Genomic DNA, 19,032 nt, shown 5'->3' on the forward strand with positions numbered 1-19,032 from the left:
TTAATGTTTATTTATTTTTGACAGAGAGAGAGAGAGAGAGAGCGAGCATGAGCTGGGGAGGGGCAGAGAGAGAGGGAGACACAGAATCCGAAGCAGGCTCCAGGCTCCGAGCTGTCAGCACAGAGCCCGACACGGGGCTCGAACTCACGAACCGTGAGATCATGACCTGAGCCGAAGTCGGATGCTTAATCAACTGAGCCACCCAGGCGCCTCTTGGATCACCTATCTTAAAAAAGATTCCTCTCTTCACCCCGCATCCTTCTTCAGGCACCATCCCATCTCTCTACTCCCACAGCTAAACGTCGCAAAAGAGGAGTCTTCATTCTTCACCTCGTGTTTACTCTTTAGCCTTCAGCCCCCACATTCCAACTAAACTGCCCTTGGCAAGGTCACAGCCAACAGCCATGAGACAAAATTCATGGCTTGACACTGTTCTTTCCTTAAAGCACAATCCTTTCTGGGTTCCATTCACACAAGGGTCCCACATCACTGGCTCCTCTCTCTGTCGGCTTTGCTGGCTCCTCTGCCTCTACCCTCTCCTTGATGTGGGGGGATCTCAGGGCAGGTGTGGTAGTTTTAAAAATATGCTCACAAAGGGCACCTGGGTGGCTGGGTCGGTTGGGCATCCAACTCTTGATTTCAGCTTGGGACATGGTCTCGCGGTTCGTGGGTTCAAGCCCCTGGTCTGGAGCCTGCTTGGGATTCTCTCTCTGTCCTTCCCCTGCTTGCATGCAAATGCTCACTCTCAAAAATAAGCACGTGAACTTTAAAAAAAGTATACGCTCACGAACTACTCAATACTTCTCCGATGGAACCCAATTTCCCTCCCCTTGAATATGGACTGTATTTTGTGACTTGCTTCTAGTGAATAGAATGTGACAGAAGTGACAGTGACTTCCAACAGTAGGTCATAAAAGGCATTGTGGCTGCTTCTCTCTCTTTCTGCGTTCACCCGTTCAGGGGAAAGCGATCAGCCATGTTGTAAGGAATCTCAAACAGCCCCACTGAAGCTTAGGTAATGAGGAACTGAGGTCTCCTGCCAATGGCCAGCGGGGAACTGAGACCTTTAGTTAAGAACCATGTGAACGAGGGGCGCCTGGTCTGACTTGGGCTCAGGTTCTGATCTCACGGTGCATGAGTTCGAGCCCCACATTGGGCTCGCTGCTGTCAGTGTGGAGTCTGCTTTGGATCCTCTGTCCCCCTTCTCTCTGCCCCTCCCCTCGCTCTCGCACTCTCTCTCTCTAAAGTAAATAAACATTAAAAAAAAAAAAAAAAGAACCACGTGACTGAGCCATCTGGGAAGTGGAGTCTCCAGCTCAAATGACTGCAGCCCCAGCCAAGCTTGAGTGCAACCTGCATCATGCAACCATAAATTAGAACCAGCATCTACCCTGCTCCAGAATTCCTGAGCCACAGAAAATGTGTGATGTAAAACATGTGGGTTTTGTTCCTGTTTCAGTCCCTAATTCAGGGGAAATTTGCTGTGCAGCAAAAGGACACATCAGCCCTTGACTCCTCTGTTTTGTCTCTCTCCACTGTCTCCCTGGATGAATTGCCCAGTTCTATGGCTTTAAATACCACATATATGCTGGAGTCTCACCAATCTCTCTTCAGATTCCGACCTCTCCATTACAAGGCAGACTAGAATACCAATGGCTATGTGACACCCCCTCTTGGGTGTCTGAAAGGCATCTTGAACTCACTGTGCCTCAAATTGAACACTCAGCCTCCTCTGCCCGTATCAGGAAATGGCACCACTCAGTAGCTCAGACCAAAACCCAGTAGTCATCCTTTTCCTTACTCTTCCCACCTCACTCGACCATTCAGCAAGTTCCAGTTCATTCTGTCTCCAACATGCCTCTCAAGTCCATCCACGCCTCCCAATCACCCCTGCCACTTCCTCAGTCCAGGCCATATCATCCCTCCTGGGCTGCTGTGACAACCTTCTATCAGTCTCCCTTGAAATCCATTCTCACAGCAACCAGAGTGCCCTTAAAGTCAGAACACCTCACCATTGGTGGATTGCAACAATGGCCACTAATTTCCCCCATCCTGTGTGCATGTGGCTTTGCTGCTTCTGCCAACAAGAGGCAGAGTCTTCACCCCTTTAATCAAGACTTGCTCTAGCCAACGGGGTTCTAGTAAATTCCACACAAATAGAAGCTGGAAAAGGGTTTATGTGCTGAGCATTTGCTCCCTCGCTGTTCAGAAATGGCTTTGACCACCACCATACGAATGAGCCTGGGTTAGCCTCTGGGCGATGAGCAACATGTAGCCCACTTACTCCCATTGGCCCTGCCAACAGCGAGCCAGCCACCAGACATGCCAGGGAGGTCAGTGACTGCCAGCTGGCTACAAATACCTGAGTGATACCACCACCAGCATGTGGGACAGAGACAAGCGATCCCAGCTGAGCCCAGCCCAAACTGCCAAAGCACAAATCATGAACAAATAAAAGGTTCTTTTAAGTCACTCAGATTTAGAGTTTATTCGTTATGCAGCAAAAGCTAACTGATACAATCCCTTTCTCAAAACCCTCCAAGGATTCCCCATTGGATGGATTTGTATATGGTATAAAATCTAAATTCTAAATATGAATAAAATATAAATATGAGTACATTCTAAATTCTAAATACAGGTCCATTATCCTGCATCTCTCTGGCTCTCTCCAACCTCACTCATGCCACTCTCCCCATTACTCAGCACACAGTAGCCAAGTACTGGAGAGCTCCCAGCTCTCCCCCCTGCCCCCCTCCCCACCGCAATGGTATCCCCTCAGTGTGGGACACACCTGTCCTGGTTCTTCACAAGGCTGGCCCCTCCATATCCTTCAAATCTTATTTGAAATGTCACCTCTTCAGAGAAGCTTTATCAGATTTTCCCTGCTCTTTTCATTATCAATCTTAACACTTACCACTGTGTACAATTCTGTTTTTACTGATGGGGTTATTTGATTAATGTCTTTCTTCTCCATACGACTGTAAACTCCATGAGAGCAAGAACAATATCTTGTTTTTTCTTGCATTTTTATCCCCAGGACCTGGCACACAGTAGGTGTCCAAGAAATATTACAATAAATGAATGAAAAGAATGGTAATGGTAATTATTTTTGAAACTGCTATGTCTAGAACATTTTACTTTTAGCCAGGTAATGTGGAGAGTGACCAATACTCATTATCTTTATGAACCCTCACAACCTCCCTGTGAGTTGGATTCTATTATTACCCACATTTTGTAGAAGAGCTCAGAGAAGTGAAGTGAATTCCATAAGGTCACAGAACTAGGAGACAGCTGATCAAGAACCCACATCAGTGTCATCTGGCTCCATGCTAGGGGTCTTAGCTGTGACATTATAATACCTCCCAACCCTGGGCTCTGCCTCACGAGGGGACAAGTGGAGGGCATGAGTGATCCCCCCAGGGAAGTTTGGGGATGCCCCAGTGGGTGAATGAGTGAGAGACCATGTGGGCCCAGCTACTTCCTGGACCTTTGCTGCCTCCCCCAACCATGGAGGGACACAGGACTGTCCAACATCCCCATCTGGAACAGCCCCAGTCATCTTGCCATGGAGCAGTACAATGTTGCCTCCTCTTGGAAGAGCTCATGACGAACACAGAGACTGAGGTCAGGAGGCTTCCAATCTAGGGATCACCTGAGCATCCAAAGCTGTTCTCCAGGACTATCAACCCTGCTCTCCATCTAGGTCACACTCTGTGTCTCCCTTGATCATATCAGCAGCTAATATTTGTGGACATTTCCATACTGTGTGTCAGGCCAGGTGTTTATTCCCTTTCACATACTTTCTCATTGAGCCGCACAACAGCCCTGTGAATAGGCTTTCATTTTATCACAGAAGAAGTGGCAGAGCTCGAGCTTAAAAACTCAGACTCTGGGAGCCAGGGTTTAAATCTAGGCTCCCCCATTTCTATCTGTGTGACCTTGGGAAGGTTACTGAACCTCTCTGTGCCTTAGTTTCTTCATCGTAGTTACTCATTATCTCCTAAAGTTGCTATGGGGATTAAACTATGTGAAACAGAACGGTACTCAACACACAGTAAGTGTTGTTAAAGATGAAAGCAGTATGGGTTGAACAGTGTCCTTCCAAAATTCATATGTTGAAGCTCTAATCCACAGTATCTCAGAATGTGACTATATTTGGAGAAAGGGCCTTTAAAGAGGTAAGTTAAAATGAGGCCATCAGGGTGGGCCCTAACCAATCCGAGGTGTCCTTGTAAGAAGAGGACATTTTGCCACACAGACACCAGGGGTGTGTACACAGAAGAAAGCCTCTGTAAGCCCAAGAGAGGCCTCAGAAGAATCAAACCTGCCAGCCCCTTGAACTTAGACTTCCAGACTCCACAACTGTGAGAAAATAGATCTCTGTGGTTTAACTCATCCAGTCTATGGGATTTTGTTATGGCAGCCAAGCAAATTAACCCATGAATATACAAGATGTGCCTGAGAATTAAGGTTGACCAATGAGAGAATGGCAGAGCTAGAACTCTGTCTGACCCCAAAGGCAGTCTTAGAAACACCATGCCTTCTGGCCTCTGAGCACTCTTCTGTAAGGGCTCCCTTAAGCACCTTCCCTGACAGGAAGGAGAAAGTCCCTTCTTGAGATGTGTATATTAGTTTCATTACTAAGCCTTGCCATGCTTTTTCTTACAGAGGATTTAGGGCCCTGACTTTAGAACTCATGGCAATGTCCCTATTCAGGACTCTAGGTATCTATGTGTACCTTGTGCTTGCCTCAGTTACGAGATGCTGGAAGAGCACTGGACCTGTCAAGAGGGAACATGTTCTTGCCATGCCATTTATGAGCGGTGTGATGTTGAGCACGTCCACGTATCTCTCTGAGCCTCATTTTTCTCAAATGGAGAATGTGCATGCCGTTAGCTGTTATATGTTTAAACTAGCATGTTCCAGGCAATGTGCAAAGTGCATTTACTTTTTATAAGAGTCCAACAAGATGGCGTTAAGTTGTGTTCTTACCATCCCATTCTACAGATGAAGAAACTGAGGCTCCAATAGGGAAAACAACTTGTCCAAGTCACACAGTACAGGCGGCAAAGCTGGAACTCTAACTTAAACCTGCCTGACTCTAAACCTATCTCTCTTTTTTTTTTCTTTTTAAGATTTTATTTTAAGTAATCTCTACACCTAATGTGGGGCTCGAACCCTGAGTTAAGAGTTGCATGCTCTACCGACTGAGCCAGCCAGGCGCTCCTAAACCCATCTGTTACAGCACTGTGCCCCACAGTTTTCCCATTTAGATGGGGTGTGCATGTGAAGCTGTGAGTGTAGCACTCCACGTTGCACAGGCTCCATAAATTAGCACAGCTGAGGAGACAAGACTAACAGGTCGCCTAAAACAGAGCAAGACGAGAAGGTCTGGAATCAAACTTGAAGAAGAGAAGTAGCAAAGACAGCACATAAAAGGAGAAAGGAGCAGAGTGGCATGGAGACTGTACTCCTGGCTGCAAGAGCTGCAGGAGCAAAGTTGTGGAGATGGGAAAGAGGCTGCACACTTAGGGTCCAGAGAGCCGCTTAAACAGAAAGATCAAGGTCAGAAAGAGCCATAACGCATCCTTGAGCAGGGGAAGGTGAGAGGATGTGGTGGGTCATGTTGATCACCAACTACCACCAGCATTATCATCTTCATCAATCTTTGTTAAGCATCTACTGTGTGCTAAGCATTAACCTAAACATTCTTCGTGTATTATTTCATGTAACATTTCAACACTTTTGGCAGGTCTTCTTATTATCCCTATTATACAGATGAGAAACTGAGGTCCAGGGAGGTGAAGTACCTGACCCATGATCACTTAACTACCAAGTGGTCAAGCTAGGACTTAAACCTAAGTGTATCTGACTCCATGGCCCGTGATTCTAATGACCTGGGAGGTCCTCTGACATCTTTGGGATAAAGGGGCTGGAACTAAACAGGGTCAGGTGGGCCGGATGGGCTCCAGCACCCACCTACCCCAGACACAGCTGGCACCCACCCTCATTCTCCAGCTTCCTCTTCTCCAGCTCGGCCTCTATCTGGTCCAGCACCATGGCCAGCTCCCCGAGGATCTTCTTCAAGTAGCTCACATCATCGTGCTCCAGGATCTTGGCCTGGGGACAGGACAGGCAGGAGCCAGAGGAGTTGAGTTGGCTTCCATTGAGCCTGGGTGACCAGGGATTGAAGGAGCTTGACCCAGACGCTCTTTGGCAAACCCAGCTTCCAAACATCCCCTTCAGTGTAGAGGGTGCCCCATGGTTACGAAGCACCCGCATCTGGTGCTCAGTGCCCCTTGAGCTCAGCTGTCCTGGCCAGACCTCTTTCACAGGACTGACACTCTCATATACCAACTGCTGTAAGGGTTCATTGATAGGAGCTCATTGCTGCCCCTTCTCCTGAGAATTACTCTCAGCCAAAGAAAAGCTGCCTGGAGATACAGGCCCCTCAAGCCCCCGCCAGGCAATATGTAACCACTGACTGACAGATACAGAAGTATAAAAGGCTTGCCCCTTGCCTTGGGGTGGATCAACTTTGTGGTGCCACTCATGCTGCAGAGGTGAACTTGGCCCCTCCCTCTTTCCTATACCTCCCACCCTTACAGGGTTCTCCTCAGAACACTCCCTCAATGTCACTCTTATCCAAGAACCTCCATCCAATGCTCTGCTCTTAGGGACACAACCTAAGACATGAGGAGATCAAGGCTCCAGGGGGACAGTGGCTTGCTCAAGGTCAAGTAGCCAGTAAATGACAAGAGGAGACAGAATTGGAAAAACAAGCCAGTGTTGTTTTCATTTCATGTCATCAGCTGATCCTCTACTTTGAACCAGCCTCGTGCCTTTGTTCTTTTCCATGGGAAAGATAGTGGGGAGTGGAACTGAGCAGGTCTGGAAGCACTCACCATGAGCTTCTTCTGTTTGGAAAGGTAGGGCTCAGAGAGCTGGGGCTCCTCTTCATGGTCCAATTTCATGAGGTCTGTGGTGGCATTGGCTAAATGTCCTGGGGAGAGAATAAGGAAGGTCCCATCTTTCTGATAGCCAGTGCCACCCCCAGCCCTTCTTCCACAAACTTGTGAGTAGGTTCCATTCAAACGTTGGTCTGAAAAGTAACAATATGGACAGCCAACACTTGGTAGGCACAACAGGCTGGAACCCGGGGATGGATGAGATGCCATCCTGCCCTAGGCTCAGGCTAGTGGGAGAGACAGACACACAAAGAAATCTCTAGGATACAGCACCATCAATCTGCAATGAAGGGTGAACAGAATACTGTGGGATAGAGGGCCACCTGCCTGGGGCACAAGGCATCAAGAAACCCCACTGAGGAGGGGACTACTCAGGAATGAGTGGGAGCTTGCCAGAAATGGATAGGTTATAAACCTGGACAGACTCATGCTTCAGTGCATGCCACCCCCTACTCTTTCTCGTGGTTAAGGAAATGGGTTCGGAGAGGCTAAATATCCCACACTAGTAAACGATAAGCAGGATAAGATCCTAGGGTCTGTTCTGTGATTGGGGTGGGGTTTCTCCAGAATTCTTGGCCAATGAGTCTGGGGTGTGGTGAGTCAGGTGGAGAGTGGTGCCCCAGTCCTGCCTGGTCCTTTCCCTTGGGCCCCAACTCCACTTAGCCATCTCTTAGGCTCCTTGAACCTCACCCAACAGACCTCACCATCTTCCCTGCTCCCCCTGCTCCTCGCCTGCATTCTCCCCTAACTGCAGCACCCCTCCCCCACACCAAGTTAAGCCAGATGCCTGGGGGTTGCCTTCAATTCCTCCTTCACCTCCTCCCTGAACAAAATCAGTCCCAGGTCCTATTGATTCCTCCTTCTTATTCTTTCCCATACTTAACATCTCCTTTTCAACCCTCTGACTCCCTTAGTTCAGACTGGATGATTCTGACCTGGCCCCAGGCACTGGCATTCTCTCCACTCTGTGCCCTTCTTCCCACTCACACTGAAGAGGTCTTCCTCAAACACACACTTGTCCATGCCATTCCCTGCTTAAAACCCACTCTGGCTCCTCACTGACCTTGGATAACCTTCAAACTCTTCAACGTGCCTTAAAAGACTAACAGGATCCCTCTCCTCTCTTCTCACCAACTCCACCTTTCACTGAGGAAACATTTCATCCACCCAAATGCTTGGCCTGAATGTGCCAGACTATTCCAAACCTCAGGGCCTCTGCTCACACTACTTCTACCTTCTGGAATAGCTTTCTCCTGTATTCCTGAAAATCCCCTTCTAGATCCAGCACAAGATCACCTCCTCCAAAAATCCCACCCTGATCCTTTGAGAGGTCTGACCATTCAATGCCTTTGTCCTTCAGTGTCCATGGTGCAGATTTCTGCCAAAAACTGCAAATATAGTAATCAGAGATGCCATTGCACCAATCCATTCACATTCCAATCTGTGCAAAAAGTGCCCCCTGGACTTGTGCAGTTCACACCCTGTAATGCTATCCACAGAGATTCTGATGTACTTCTCTCTGAATGTATATGTCTCCCACTAGAATCTGAGTTTCTGGATACCTGTGGCTATGTCAGATTCCCCTTTTTCCTTAAAACACAGTACAGGCCTGGCACAGAACAAGAGCTTAGTGAGTGTTGAATGAATGAATGAATAGAATAGAATAGAATAGAATAGAATAGAATAGAATAGAATAGAATAAATAAAATGAGTGAGTGAATGAGTGACTGCAGGTGTTCAGCTACTGCCCTCTGACGTCTCACCATCTACCACCCTATCTCCTGGCCTGCTAGAAAAAACAGTAAATACCCTCCCAGACCTTCCAGCTTTGGGGCTATATTAAATCTCATTGATATTTTATGAACGTGAAGGTCAAGTATAGCATTTTCTCTCTTGCCAGTCATCCAGGGCTGTACACGTGGCTCTCTTTAGACTCTAGAAGGGCAACCCAAGCCAAGGAAAGACCTTGGACTGATTGGAGGGGTCACTGCAGGATGACTGCTACATCCTGTTTGATCCCTCTCCTCTCCCAGCTGGGCTGGGGCCCTGAGTTCTTGTGTCTTCTCAAAGGAAGGAGCAGGGTAGGCCTTCTCTGGATCCCTCACTGCCTTCTAGTCTCCTTTAAATGACTCAGGGTGGAATGAGGAAGTGCCTCCAGCCCCCAGAAGCATTTAGGGACTGCCTCCATCCAGTCCTGGCCACCGTCATTGCTCACCTAGATGACAGCCAGGACCTCCTAACTCAGTGAGGGAACTTTGTAAAATGCACATCAGATCATGTCACTGTCCATCCCTGTCTCTCCACTGCTCTTTGGGCAAAATTCCAATTCTGTCAGGCCTACTCCCCACACTCACAGCATGGCCACTCATACCTGCCTCGGACTACACTTCATCCACATTGAACTTCCTTCAGTTCCCTGAGCACACTACACCCTCTCCTCCCCCTCAATGAAAGGGTTCTCCCTCCCCTCCTACCTCCTGGTCATCCTTGGATGTTGCTGCATTTCAGAAGCCCTCCAGGCCCCCAGAGGCTGGAATGGGCATCCTCCCATAGCCTCCATGCTTCCTTTACCATAACACTGATTGGTTTTGGTTAAAAAATTTTTAACCAATTAGTTCTTGAACAGGTTATACATGTATACTTGTTTAAAACTTCAAATATTAGGGGCAACTGGGTGGCTCAGTCGGTTGAGCATCCGACTTCCGCTCAGTTCATGATCTTGTGGTTTGAGTCCGAGCCCTGTGTCGGGCTCTGTGCTGACAGCTCAGAGCCTGGAGCCTGCTTTGGATTCTGTGTCTCCCTCTCTCTCTGCCCCTCCCTCACTCATGCTCTGTCTCTGTCTCTGTCTCTGTCTCTGTCTCTCTCTCTCTCTGTCAAAAATAAATAAACATTAAAAAAAATTTAAAAATTCAAATATTAAAGAATGTGCAGTGAAAAGTAAATCTCTCCCCCCTCAGTCTGTGGTCTCTTAGTTCTGCTTCCTGAAAGCAAACCCTATTGGCAGCTTCTCGTGTATCTTTGTGCTTGCAAGCACCTGGGTATCCATTTAACGCCCTTTTAAATATAGTAATGATAGCACACTAGATGCATTTGTTTTGCCTTCCTTTATTCTTACTTCCTAACATATCTTAGGGAGCATCCCTTATACTCATTTTTTAAAACAGCTGTACAGTATTCTATTGTGGGAATACTAGAATTTTTTTGCCCAGTTCCCAACTCATGCACTGCTGAGTTATTTCCAACTTCTTGCTATTACCACCTATGCTGCAATGGTGATTCTTGGTGCACACATCCAAGTGTGACTGCAGGATAATCTCCACGGTGTGGGCCTTTTTGTGTTTGATATAGAGTGCCAGACTGTCCTCCTGAGAAGTTGTTCAAATGTGTTTAGTCCCACACTGCAATTACCTGGCCACTTGTCTTTCTGCTTATCTGTGATGGAAAAGATGGGATGGTAGAAGCTGTGTCTGTCCCCATCGGTCCCCAGACCCCTGCCTAGCGCCTGGGTCGTAGGAGACCTCATAAGTGTTGACTGAATGGAGACAAGATGATACTGATAGATTCCAGGTCTTATTCAAGGGTACTCTAAAGGGACAAGATCAAGTTCCACAACCTGCCCCTTCCCACTTTTAAACAACAGCTCACTCCTTTGAGAGGGAGGAAGTGACCATTAACTAAGTACCTAGTATCTACTTAGAATCATCACACTTCATCTGTCTATAGGATCCCATGGTGTCTGCACAGGGCCTGGACCAAAGTCTGTAAATAACTGTTGATGGATAATCTGATTTAATCTAACCCCCATTGACCAGGTGCTAGAAACAAAAAGATGAACCAGGCTATGGGCATGTCCAGACTAGCAGCTAGGACAGGACGTGGCTGATGCTTCAATCAGAAAAAAGAGACCTCACAGGAGCCTTGCATATCTGGGCAGCCTTCCTTGGTGACACCAACCCTGAAGTCACTCATTGCCCTGGATCACCAGCTATAGTCCTGACCTCCTTGGGCCCTGACCCCAGGTGTCTGGGGCTGGGACTCCTCCAGTACAAATGTGCTCCAGCTCTCCACAGACAAGACAAGCCTCTGGGAGGGCAGACAGCCCACAGCCTCTGTACAGGATGGCGGGACAAGAGGAGGGGCAGGAGAGGGGAATGAGACGGCCAGAGAGGGAGAGACATTTTGGTTTGAAAGCGGGTAAATGAGATGGACGGCCAGGGAGAGTGGTGGAGAGAAGGCAAGCAGGAGGGAGGAAGGGAGAGAGACAGAGGATGGAGCACGAGACACCCAGAGCGAAGGCCAGAGAGATGAACAGAGACAGAGAGAAAGGGGGTGGAGACAGAGGCAGGGACGGGAAGAGGGAGACCAGGAAGGATAAGAGGAAGAGGGGGAGTTACAGACACACAGTGGGGAGAAGATGTGGAGGAGGGGAAGGACTCCCGTTGAGGGGTCACCCATGGCACTCACTGCGGATCTCAGCCGTGGCGTACTTGGGGATCATGGAGTCCGTGGTGAGCTCGGGGTGTAGGATGCAGCCGTGCGTGTAGGCGTCCATGGGCAGCGCGTCCAGTAGCTCCCGGTACTGCAGGACCCTCGCGTGCTGTGGGCTGCCCGCCTCAGGCATCAGGGCCACCACATGCTCTGTGGGGCACAGCCGGGGCTGGGCTGGGGGGCAACGGATCCTGCCCCGGCCCCCTACCCCACTCATTCAGACAGACCGGGCTCTGGCACCCTGTCCTTCAACCCCGGTGTGCTGGAACCCCAATCGTCATGGCCCAGGTGCCACCCCTTTCCCCAGGCTCTTGTGATAAAGTTTCCCCCCAGCTGACAGGGGATCCTAGTGGTCTTGCCTGCCTACCTCACCTCCCTGGAGTCCTGCCAAGCTGTCTGCTGAGGAGCTGCCCGATGGGAGTCTAGGCCCAGTGTTGGCAGGCTTCAAGAGAAGCCAGAAACCTGGATGTTTAAAACTGAACTCTCCTTAATTCTTAATTGTTGGCAACTAATTTGTATTCTTTCTCCACAGTGCATGTCTGGGCCCTGGACCCCTCTCAGCTGTGGTTTGCAGCACCTGCTATAGGCAGTGGGCTTCTGAACCTGAAGAAGGCTGGAGGGCAGGAGAGGACATAGGGTCCTGTGGTGTTCCAGGTGTCTGGGCCCTGCTCACATCTGCAGTGTTCCGGGGCACCTGGGGCCAGGTCTATGGGGTTCCTGGGGAGTCCATGGCCCTAACTATGCTTATAGGGATTCAGAGGGCTGGGCCCTGCCTGTGCCCTGGCATCCCCAGAAGACCTGAGCCCCTCCTGGTGACTAGGATGGTCTGGGTCCAGCTCCTGCCCGGGGGCTCGGAGGGCCTGTGGCCATGCTTCTGACTCCAGAGCTCCTGGGGACGGAGGTTGTAGCCCCCTTGCTCCTAGGGCCATGTCTGGGCCAGCCCTTTCCCTGGAGTCCTGGGGATAGGGTTTGTAGCATCCCAAGGATCGTGGCCATACCTGTGGCCCTGTGGTCCCTGGGGGCGGTGGGCATCTGAGCCCTGTCTGCCATCCCACTCTTCCTTTTGGGGGAGACTGGGCCTTGTCCACAGTCCCAGTGAGCTTCCTCAGGCTCCCCAAGGTTCTTTGGGGTCCCTGGGGTCTGTGGCTGAGCCCCTGTGGGTGTGGCGGCCGTACCTCCTGTGAAGGTCCGCTCCACGTAGTCGATGATCTGGTCATAGTCACTGATGATGTTGTCCCGGTGGATAATGACGGGCACCTCCTCCCCCAGGTTGAGCCGCATGAACCACGGCTCCTTGTGCTCACTCTGCGGCAGGCTCACGTCCCTCTCCTCACACGCCAGGCCCTTCTCGGCAATCACCAGCCGCACCTGCAGGCGCCAGGGTCAGAGCGGGGAAGGCGGGCGGACGCACGGGGGACACTCTGCCCAGGTGGGGTGGGGCATGTGGGAAGGGAGGTCAGAGGTCACACACAGGAGGGGGCACTGTTGCTTCCTGCTCGTTCTTTGGGCAGGTGGACTCTCCCAGGGCCCGGGCGCCTCTTGGTGGGAGGAACACAGCCCTATCTGGGGCAAAGGGGCAGGGCTCCCTCATAGTTATGGGACCGGGTTTCACAGCTGGACATACCTGGGATAGGATTCCTGGCTCTGCTGTGTGTGTTTGGGCAGATTCCTTAAACTTCCTGAGCCTCAGTTTCCTTATTTGCAAAACGGAAGTATTAAAAGTACCACGCCAGTGTCTGGCACATAGATGGCACTCAAGTCATGGTTTCACTATTATGACTGGACACTCAGCCTGGCCTCCAGGGGTACATCTGGCCAGGAAATTCATAGGAATTCTTATCATCAACATGATCGAGCAATATTTCGCAAATTATTTAGGAAACAAAGCAAGGTGGAAAATAATTTGCCAACATCAACTGAGCCTTTTATTGCCCCCAGACACTTTCCCATCTGGTTGTTGTTCACAATAGCTTCCCCAAAGAGGGTAGAATAGAGGCTATCTCCCTGTTTTTCTTGATGAGAAAACCAAAGCCCAGAGAGGGCAAGTAACTTACCCAAACTCACACAGCAATTTAGCAGTAGACCTGAAACCGGAAACAGTGGGTCCTGACTCCTGCGGGCACCTTCAGGGAATCCTGGGCCTGCCCCCTCCTTAGTCTTTCCCTATGTCTCTAGGGGGTCCCAGACGAATATTTGAGCTGTTAGAAGTTAATGGAAAGCCTTGAGGCTGGGGCCTGCTCCTGACCCAGCCCAACATTTCTGAGTTGGAAGATAATTAGAGATCACCTGGTCCAACTGTCCCCTGCTTGTGGACTGAGACTCAGAAAGATGACTTTTGTCCAAATTCCCCACCAAAAAGATGGCAAGCGACTCTACCAAAGGCTCCAGGGCAGGGGGAAGGGAGGGCATCCCTGAGCCTAGCAAAAGTGGTTCTCCTTGAGCATCAGTGTCCCCACACACACTCGGTTGGTAGCTCTTGGGATTGGATGTCCGCAGCCTCCCTCCCAGATGTCAGGAGTTAAGCACTCAGAAGGGTCAGCATGGTGTCATAGTCGGACCTTGGACTCGGTGCCAGACTGTCAGTTCAAATCCCAGCTCTGGCACCTACTTGCTGGGTGACTTGGCTTTACATCTGTGTGCCTCAGTTTCCTCATCTGTCCAATGAGAGCCCACTAGCAGTTCCCGCAGAGGGCTGCCGTGAGGATTAGATACATTAGTCCCTACAGAACAGTGCCTGGCACCCCATAGGCATATTGTGTCTTAGCCACTTGCATGAGATCAGATTCTGGAAGCAGACAGATCTAGACTTGAAGCCTGGCTCTGCTGCTTATTTGCTGTGTGATCGTGGACGAGTTACTTGAGTTCTCTAATCTTGGGTTCTATGAGATGAGGAATGCAATCCACTCCTTCAAGCCTGACATGAGGTTGAGATGGGATCATATGGATAAAGTCCCAGCACGGGAGGTTAATACATGGATTCTACCATCATTATTACACACACACACACACACACACACACACACACACACACTCACCATCATGATTGGTGTCCTAGAGTACTTCATGCCCAACCCTCACAGCTAACATGAACACCTCTTTCCATGTGGGGAGGAAGAAGTAACTAGCCCCTGAACCCCCAATGCTCATTCACAGATTCGTTTGCTCCATTAGCCAAAAGCAGGTCCTACAGATGGGGCTGGGAGGTCCTCACCCTGGCTCTGCCACAGCAATGCTATTATGTGACCTTAGAGTGTCACTGCCCCTTCCCGAGCCTCCTTTTAATCATGAGTAGAATGAGGGCTGGACTCCACGTTGGAGGAGCACCTTGCTGCCAGCTGACGCTACATTCGGACCACGCAGGAGACAGTGGGAGGAATGGCTGATTCTAAGAGAGGCGGAGGAGTTGTGGCAGAGAGAGAGCACCGGGGGTGGCATCTGTTGGGTCTGGGTGTGTGAGTGTATACGTGCGTGAGCCTGAACGTGAGTAGCAACTGCATGAGTGTGCAAGTGTGTGTGTGTGTGTGTGTTTGTGTGTGTGTGTGTGCATGTGTTCATGAGTGCGGGTGTGTGGATGAGTGTCTGAGTATTAAAGCATTGTGTGAGTGCGTGTGCATTAGTGTGGATATGAGTGTGCATATGCACGTGTGAGTGTGTGTCGTTGTGTGTATGTGTAGGTGAGTGTGCATGTGTATGTTCTCCTTCCTGAGCCCAGGAGGAGCCCCAGAACCATCAAGGCTGGAGTTTGGCTGGAGCAAAACTACCCATTCCCTTCCTCCGGCCCATCCTGGCATCCTTGGCCCTGAACCATCGCGCTCTGCCCAGCCATCCAGCCTCCAGGCCAAGCTGGGACCGCTGAATGGATGGAAACAGAAACCAAACCAGGCCTCTGTCCTTGACAGGTCCGGACATTTGGCCTTGCATCCTGGCAGGGCACCTGCTCCCAGGGACCACTCCCAGGTCCTGCCCTGGAACTCTAGTGAGGGTGCCAGATGGGGCTAGTGCCTGGGGAGGGGACTATCTTTAGAGATGTAACAGTTTTGCTTGGAGCTGCCTCAGGGTCAGGCCGGCAGGCGGCCAAGGAGACTTTCTCCTTTAGCGGAGCTGCAGGCCAGAACCATGTGCCATCCTGCGGGGGAGGGGAGTGTGGGAGGAAGCCAGGTCCAGGGGAAGGGCATGCAGTCACCAAGGCCATCTGCCTCTCTGCACCCTGGAGGCTGGACCAGCCTTGGTGGTCGCCACTCAGTGTGACCAGACATCAGCCACCCCTGGGCAAACCATCTTCTCCGCGGGTGCATGGAATTAGCTCACTGGTGCTTCAGAGTCGGGACTGTCCCTCCTCACCAGGCAATTGCAATGGGCTGGCTTGGAGTCTGTGCCCAACCATTTAGTTGTTGTATGACTTTGTAAAAGACACTTAAGAGTCTCTGAGCTTCAGTGTATTTATCTCAAACATCCTTTTTTTTTTTTTAAATTAATAAAGGTGAAGGAGGGGTCCACACAGGGATCTGAGGAAAAAGAGTTCCAGGCAGAGGGAACAGTCAGCACAAAAGTCCTGAGGCAGGAGCGTGTCTGGCATGTTTGAAACACAATGAGGAGGCCAGTGTGGCTGGAACAGGGTGGGCGGGGAGATGAGAGGGGATGAGGCCCTGCACAGGGCATTTTAATCAAGACCCCAGATTCCGTGAATAAATTCCGTGGCTCCTTGAACTAAGATGGGGAAATCACATGTTTACTTTCAATAATCTCATACTGACAGTTATCATTTTCTTCAATTATGAGCGTAGGCGACAAAGCATGGTAGTGTTCGCAGTGCCTGAAATATTGTCACCACAAGGCATCAGATACTTTCATCACTTCACATTGCTACGGTTACACTCATCACGACTTCGACACTACAGTGATCAGTCCTGCCACCAGGTAAGGTTATAGAATGGGTTAATCCAGAAACATATATTATTACATAATGAATTTGTTTTAAAAGGATGTCAACAGCTATACTTCGATTGGCTTCCCTTCTAGTAATGTTATGTATTTTACTTTATTTCATTAAAAGCATTATTCTGAAAAAGGTTCACAGGCTCCCCTCTATTGATGAAGGGGTCTGTGACCCAAGGAAGGTTAGGATCCTGAGGTAGAGCCTGAGGCCATGACGAGGATTCTGGCTCTTTCCTGGAGGCACCTGGCGAGCCACTGCAGGCTTCTGGGAAGAATGGGGAGGTCGGCAGTTGCCACCTGTGAGCCTCTGGGGGTGGGGATGGGGCGAATTGTCAAGGGCAGCGTGGACAGGGCTAGGAGCCAGTGCCCAAGAGCTTGAAAGGCAAGGCGCAGGTAGGAGGTAGAGATCATCCTCCATTCTCACTTCCTCCTGCCATGTCTGAGAGGGGTCTCTGGAAGACCTGCTCAGTCTTGGGTGTCAGGACTGTCTTCTGACAGGACCCTGACCTGGGCCTCTCACTCCTGGGGGCAGAAGGCTGGGCCAGGTTCTCCCCAAAGTTACCTCCAAGAAAAGGGCAGACCCTGAGAGGATGGAATAAGGGAAACTTGAACCAAGCTTGTTGCAGGAAGCCAAGGACGGCTCTCAGAGGCTCACCTTGGTGGAAATCACAACAATATAGCTAACTCCCAAAAAGGGCTTTCTCTGTACCAGGCGCTACTCTAAGACATTTATGTGTATTAATTAATTTAATCCCCACAAAAAGCCTAATGAGGTAGGTACTAGTATCACGCCCGTTTTATAAAAGAGGAAATAGCCACAGAGACAGCGCTAAGTTGTCCCAAGTCACACAGCCAGTAAATAGCAATCTTGGTTTTTGAAAAACTGTCTGGTGTGAGGACAGAAAGATGCTCAGAGGGATGGGGACACACAGAGACAGGGTAATTCTTCCCTCCTGGGGAGGGAGAAATTCAAGTTGTATCAACATGTAGTCCATTTTCATGTGGAAGAAACTGAGGATCAAAGGGGATCAGGAACTACCTGAGGCCACAAGCTAGTGAATGAGAATGCCAGCACTGGATGCTGGTGTCTTGACTCTTGCCCCTTCCAGTCTCACCCTTTTGCCCCCTCCCCACCCCCCCAAGCCAAGGAGAAGGTGGCTGGGGGGCCAGAAACAGCCTCAGAAGCAAGCTAACATCTACACTTTGCATTTAGAACCCCCTTTGAACCCTGTGGCCTCAAATGATCACTTATGATGGTGCCTGAAAGTTCACTGTTAGCGTGTCATTTTTAAGGCATTGTGCAAAGTGTGTGACCATGCATGATCTCAGTCTTCACAGCCCTCTGAGGTAGGAACCGTTCCTCCTGAACACAGGGGGAAGCGGAGACTTACAGAAGTGAAGACACGTGCACAGTCACGCAGTGGGAAGTGGCACAGTCAGGATCTGCTCTCCTGTCTAGTAAATGTAAGTGCGCTTACTGGGCAGTTTCTGTGTGCCAGGTGCTGCTCTAGGTGACTTAATGGATACATTTGCTGAATCCTCACAACAGCCCTATCCCGGAGGTGCTGTTATTATTCTCAATTTACAGACGTGATGCCTGAGGCATGAGAGGCTGAGCAACCTACCCAGAATTACTCAGTTGGTCAGTGGCAGAGTTGAGACTGAACCCTGGGCTGTCTGGCCCCAGAGTCTGGGCTCTGGCTCCCCTCACTGTCCTGCTGCCCTCTAGCTCTGGAATAGTCCCCAGATGTCCCATGGAGCCACCACCATTCTTGGAGGTAGGCTATTTTCTGCTATTCATATACCATTAAGGACAGGCTTCTCAGATGCTCCACAAAGGGGAACTGCTCCCTGAATGCAGGCAGGGCCCTTTGGGACTGAAAGGAAGGAAACTCACCTGCTAAACTCCTACTATGTGCCAGACACTTAACACATGTCCATGTCCTCTCAAACCCTCAGGAATTCTGCAGGGTTGGATGCAAAAGCCCCTTTTGCCAGATGAGGATATTGAGGCACAGAGGGGTTAAGTGACTTGTCCAAGGTCAAACAGCCAGTAAGCACTCAAGATGAGAATGGAATCCAAGACCATCTGACTGCAGAGCCCATGCCCTTTCCACCAGGATACACTGTCTCTAGAACCCACCACAGGCCCCTAGGCAATGGGAAGTCCATGGACGGGGAGACAGGAGGATTCCCAGGCTGGCCTGGTCACAAATGAGGTTGCAGTGAGCAGTCCCATGCCTGAATAAGGGGCTACCTGAGCCCTGAGTGCAGGCTGAATAGGAAATCTTCCATGGGGGCAAGGGGAGGAGCAGGAAGCTCCCTTTGGGAATGGTAATGGAAGGTACCATCCCTCTGTCCCCTGTCCAGTCCCAATCACTGGGGTCTGGATCCTGAGGTTCTGGATAGGAAGGTATTCTGAAATCTGGACGTCAGTCGGATACATCTCCAAACTCCCAGCAACTTGCATGGAGCCTGGCATGCAGTAGGTGCTCAGCAGGCATTTGTAAAATTTACGGATGAGTCCCAGAGTGGCCCTGGTTAACTTGACCCCTCCTTCACCTAGCACTGTGGTGATATCACACCTATAATTATCAGAAACTTGACCCTGTGCCAGGCACTGCCATCAGCACTTCTTTTG

General features: G+C 50.2%; 1 protein-coding gene across 5 annotated transcripts in view; it reads right to left on the reverse strand.

Moving 5' to 3' along the window:
• Positions 1–19,032, reverse strand: part of GDAP1L1 (ganglioside induced differentiation associated protein 1 like 1) — a 50,830-nt gene that overhangs the window by 6,516 nt on the left and 25,282 nt on the right. For 4 of the 5 annotated variants that reach the window (XM_006929741.5, XM_019826470.3, XM_003983455.6 and 1 more), the window contains 4 exons: positions 12,632–12,824; positions 11,433–11,606; positions 6,906–7,003; positions 6,006–6,120 (listed from right to left, as the gene is read on the reverse strand). In XM_006929741.5, the coding sequence (XP_006929803.1) occupies positions 6,006–6,120; positions 6,906–7,003; positions 11,433–11,606; positions 12,632–12,737 (493 nt within the window). In that variant the 5' untranslated portion in view covers positions 12,738–12,824. Of the gene's footprint in view, positions 1–6,005; positions 6,121–6,905; positions 7,004–11,432; positions 11,607–12,631; positions 12,878–19,032 lie in introns of all 5 variants that reach the window. The other variant, XM_019826471.3, reaches the window with a different exon arrangement.

The sequence above is a fragment of the Felis catus genome, chromosome A3 (genome assembly GCF_018350175.1).
Source record: "Felis catus isolate Fca126 chromosome A3, F.catus_Fca126_mat1.0, whole genome shotgun sequence".
Classification (NCBI taxonomy): domain Eukaryota; kingdom Metazoa; phylum Chordata; class Mammalia; order Carnivora; family Felidae; genus Felis; species Felis catus.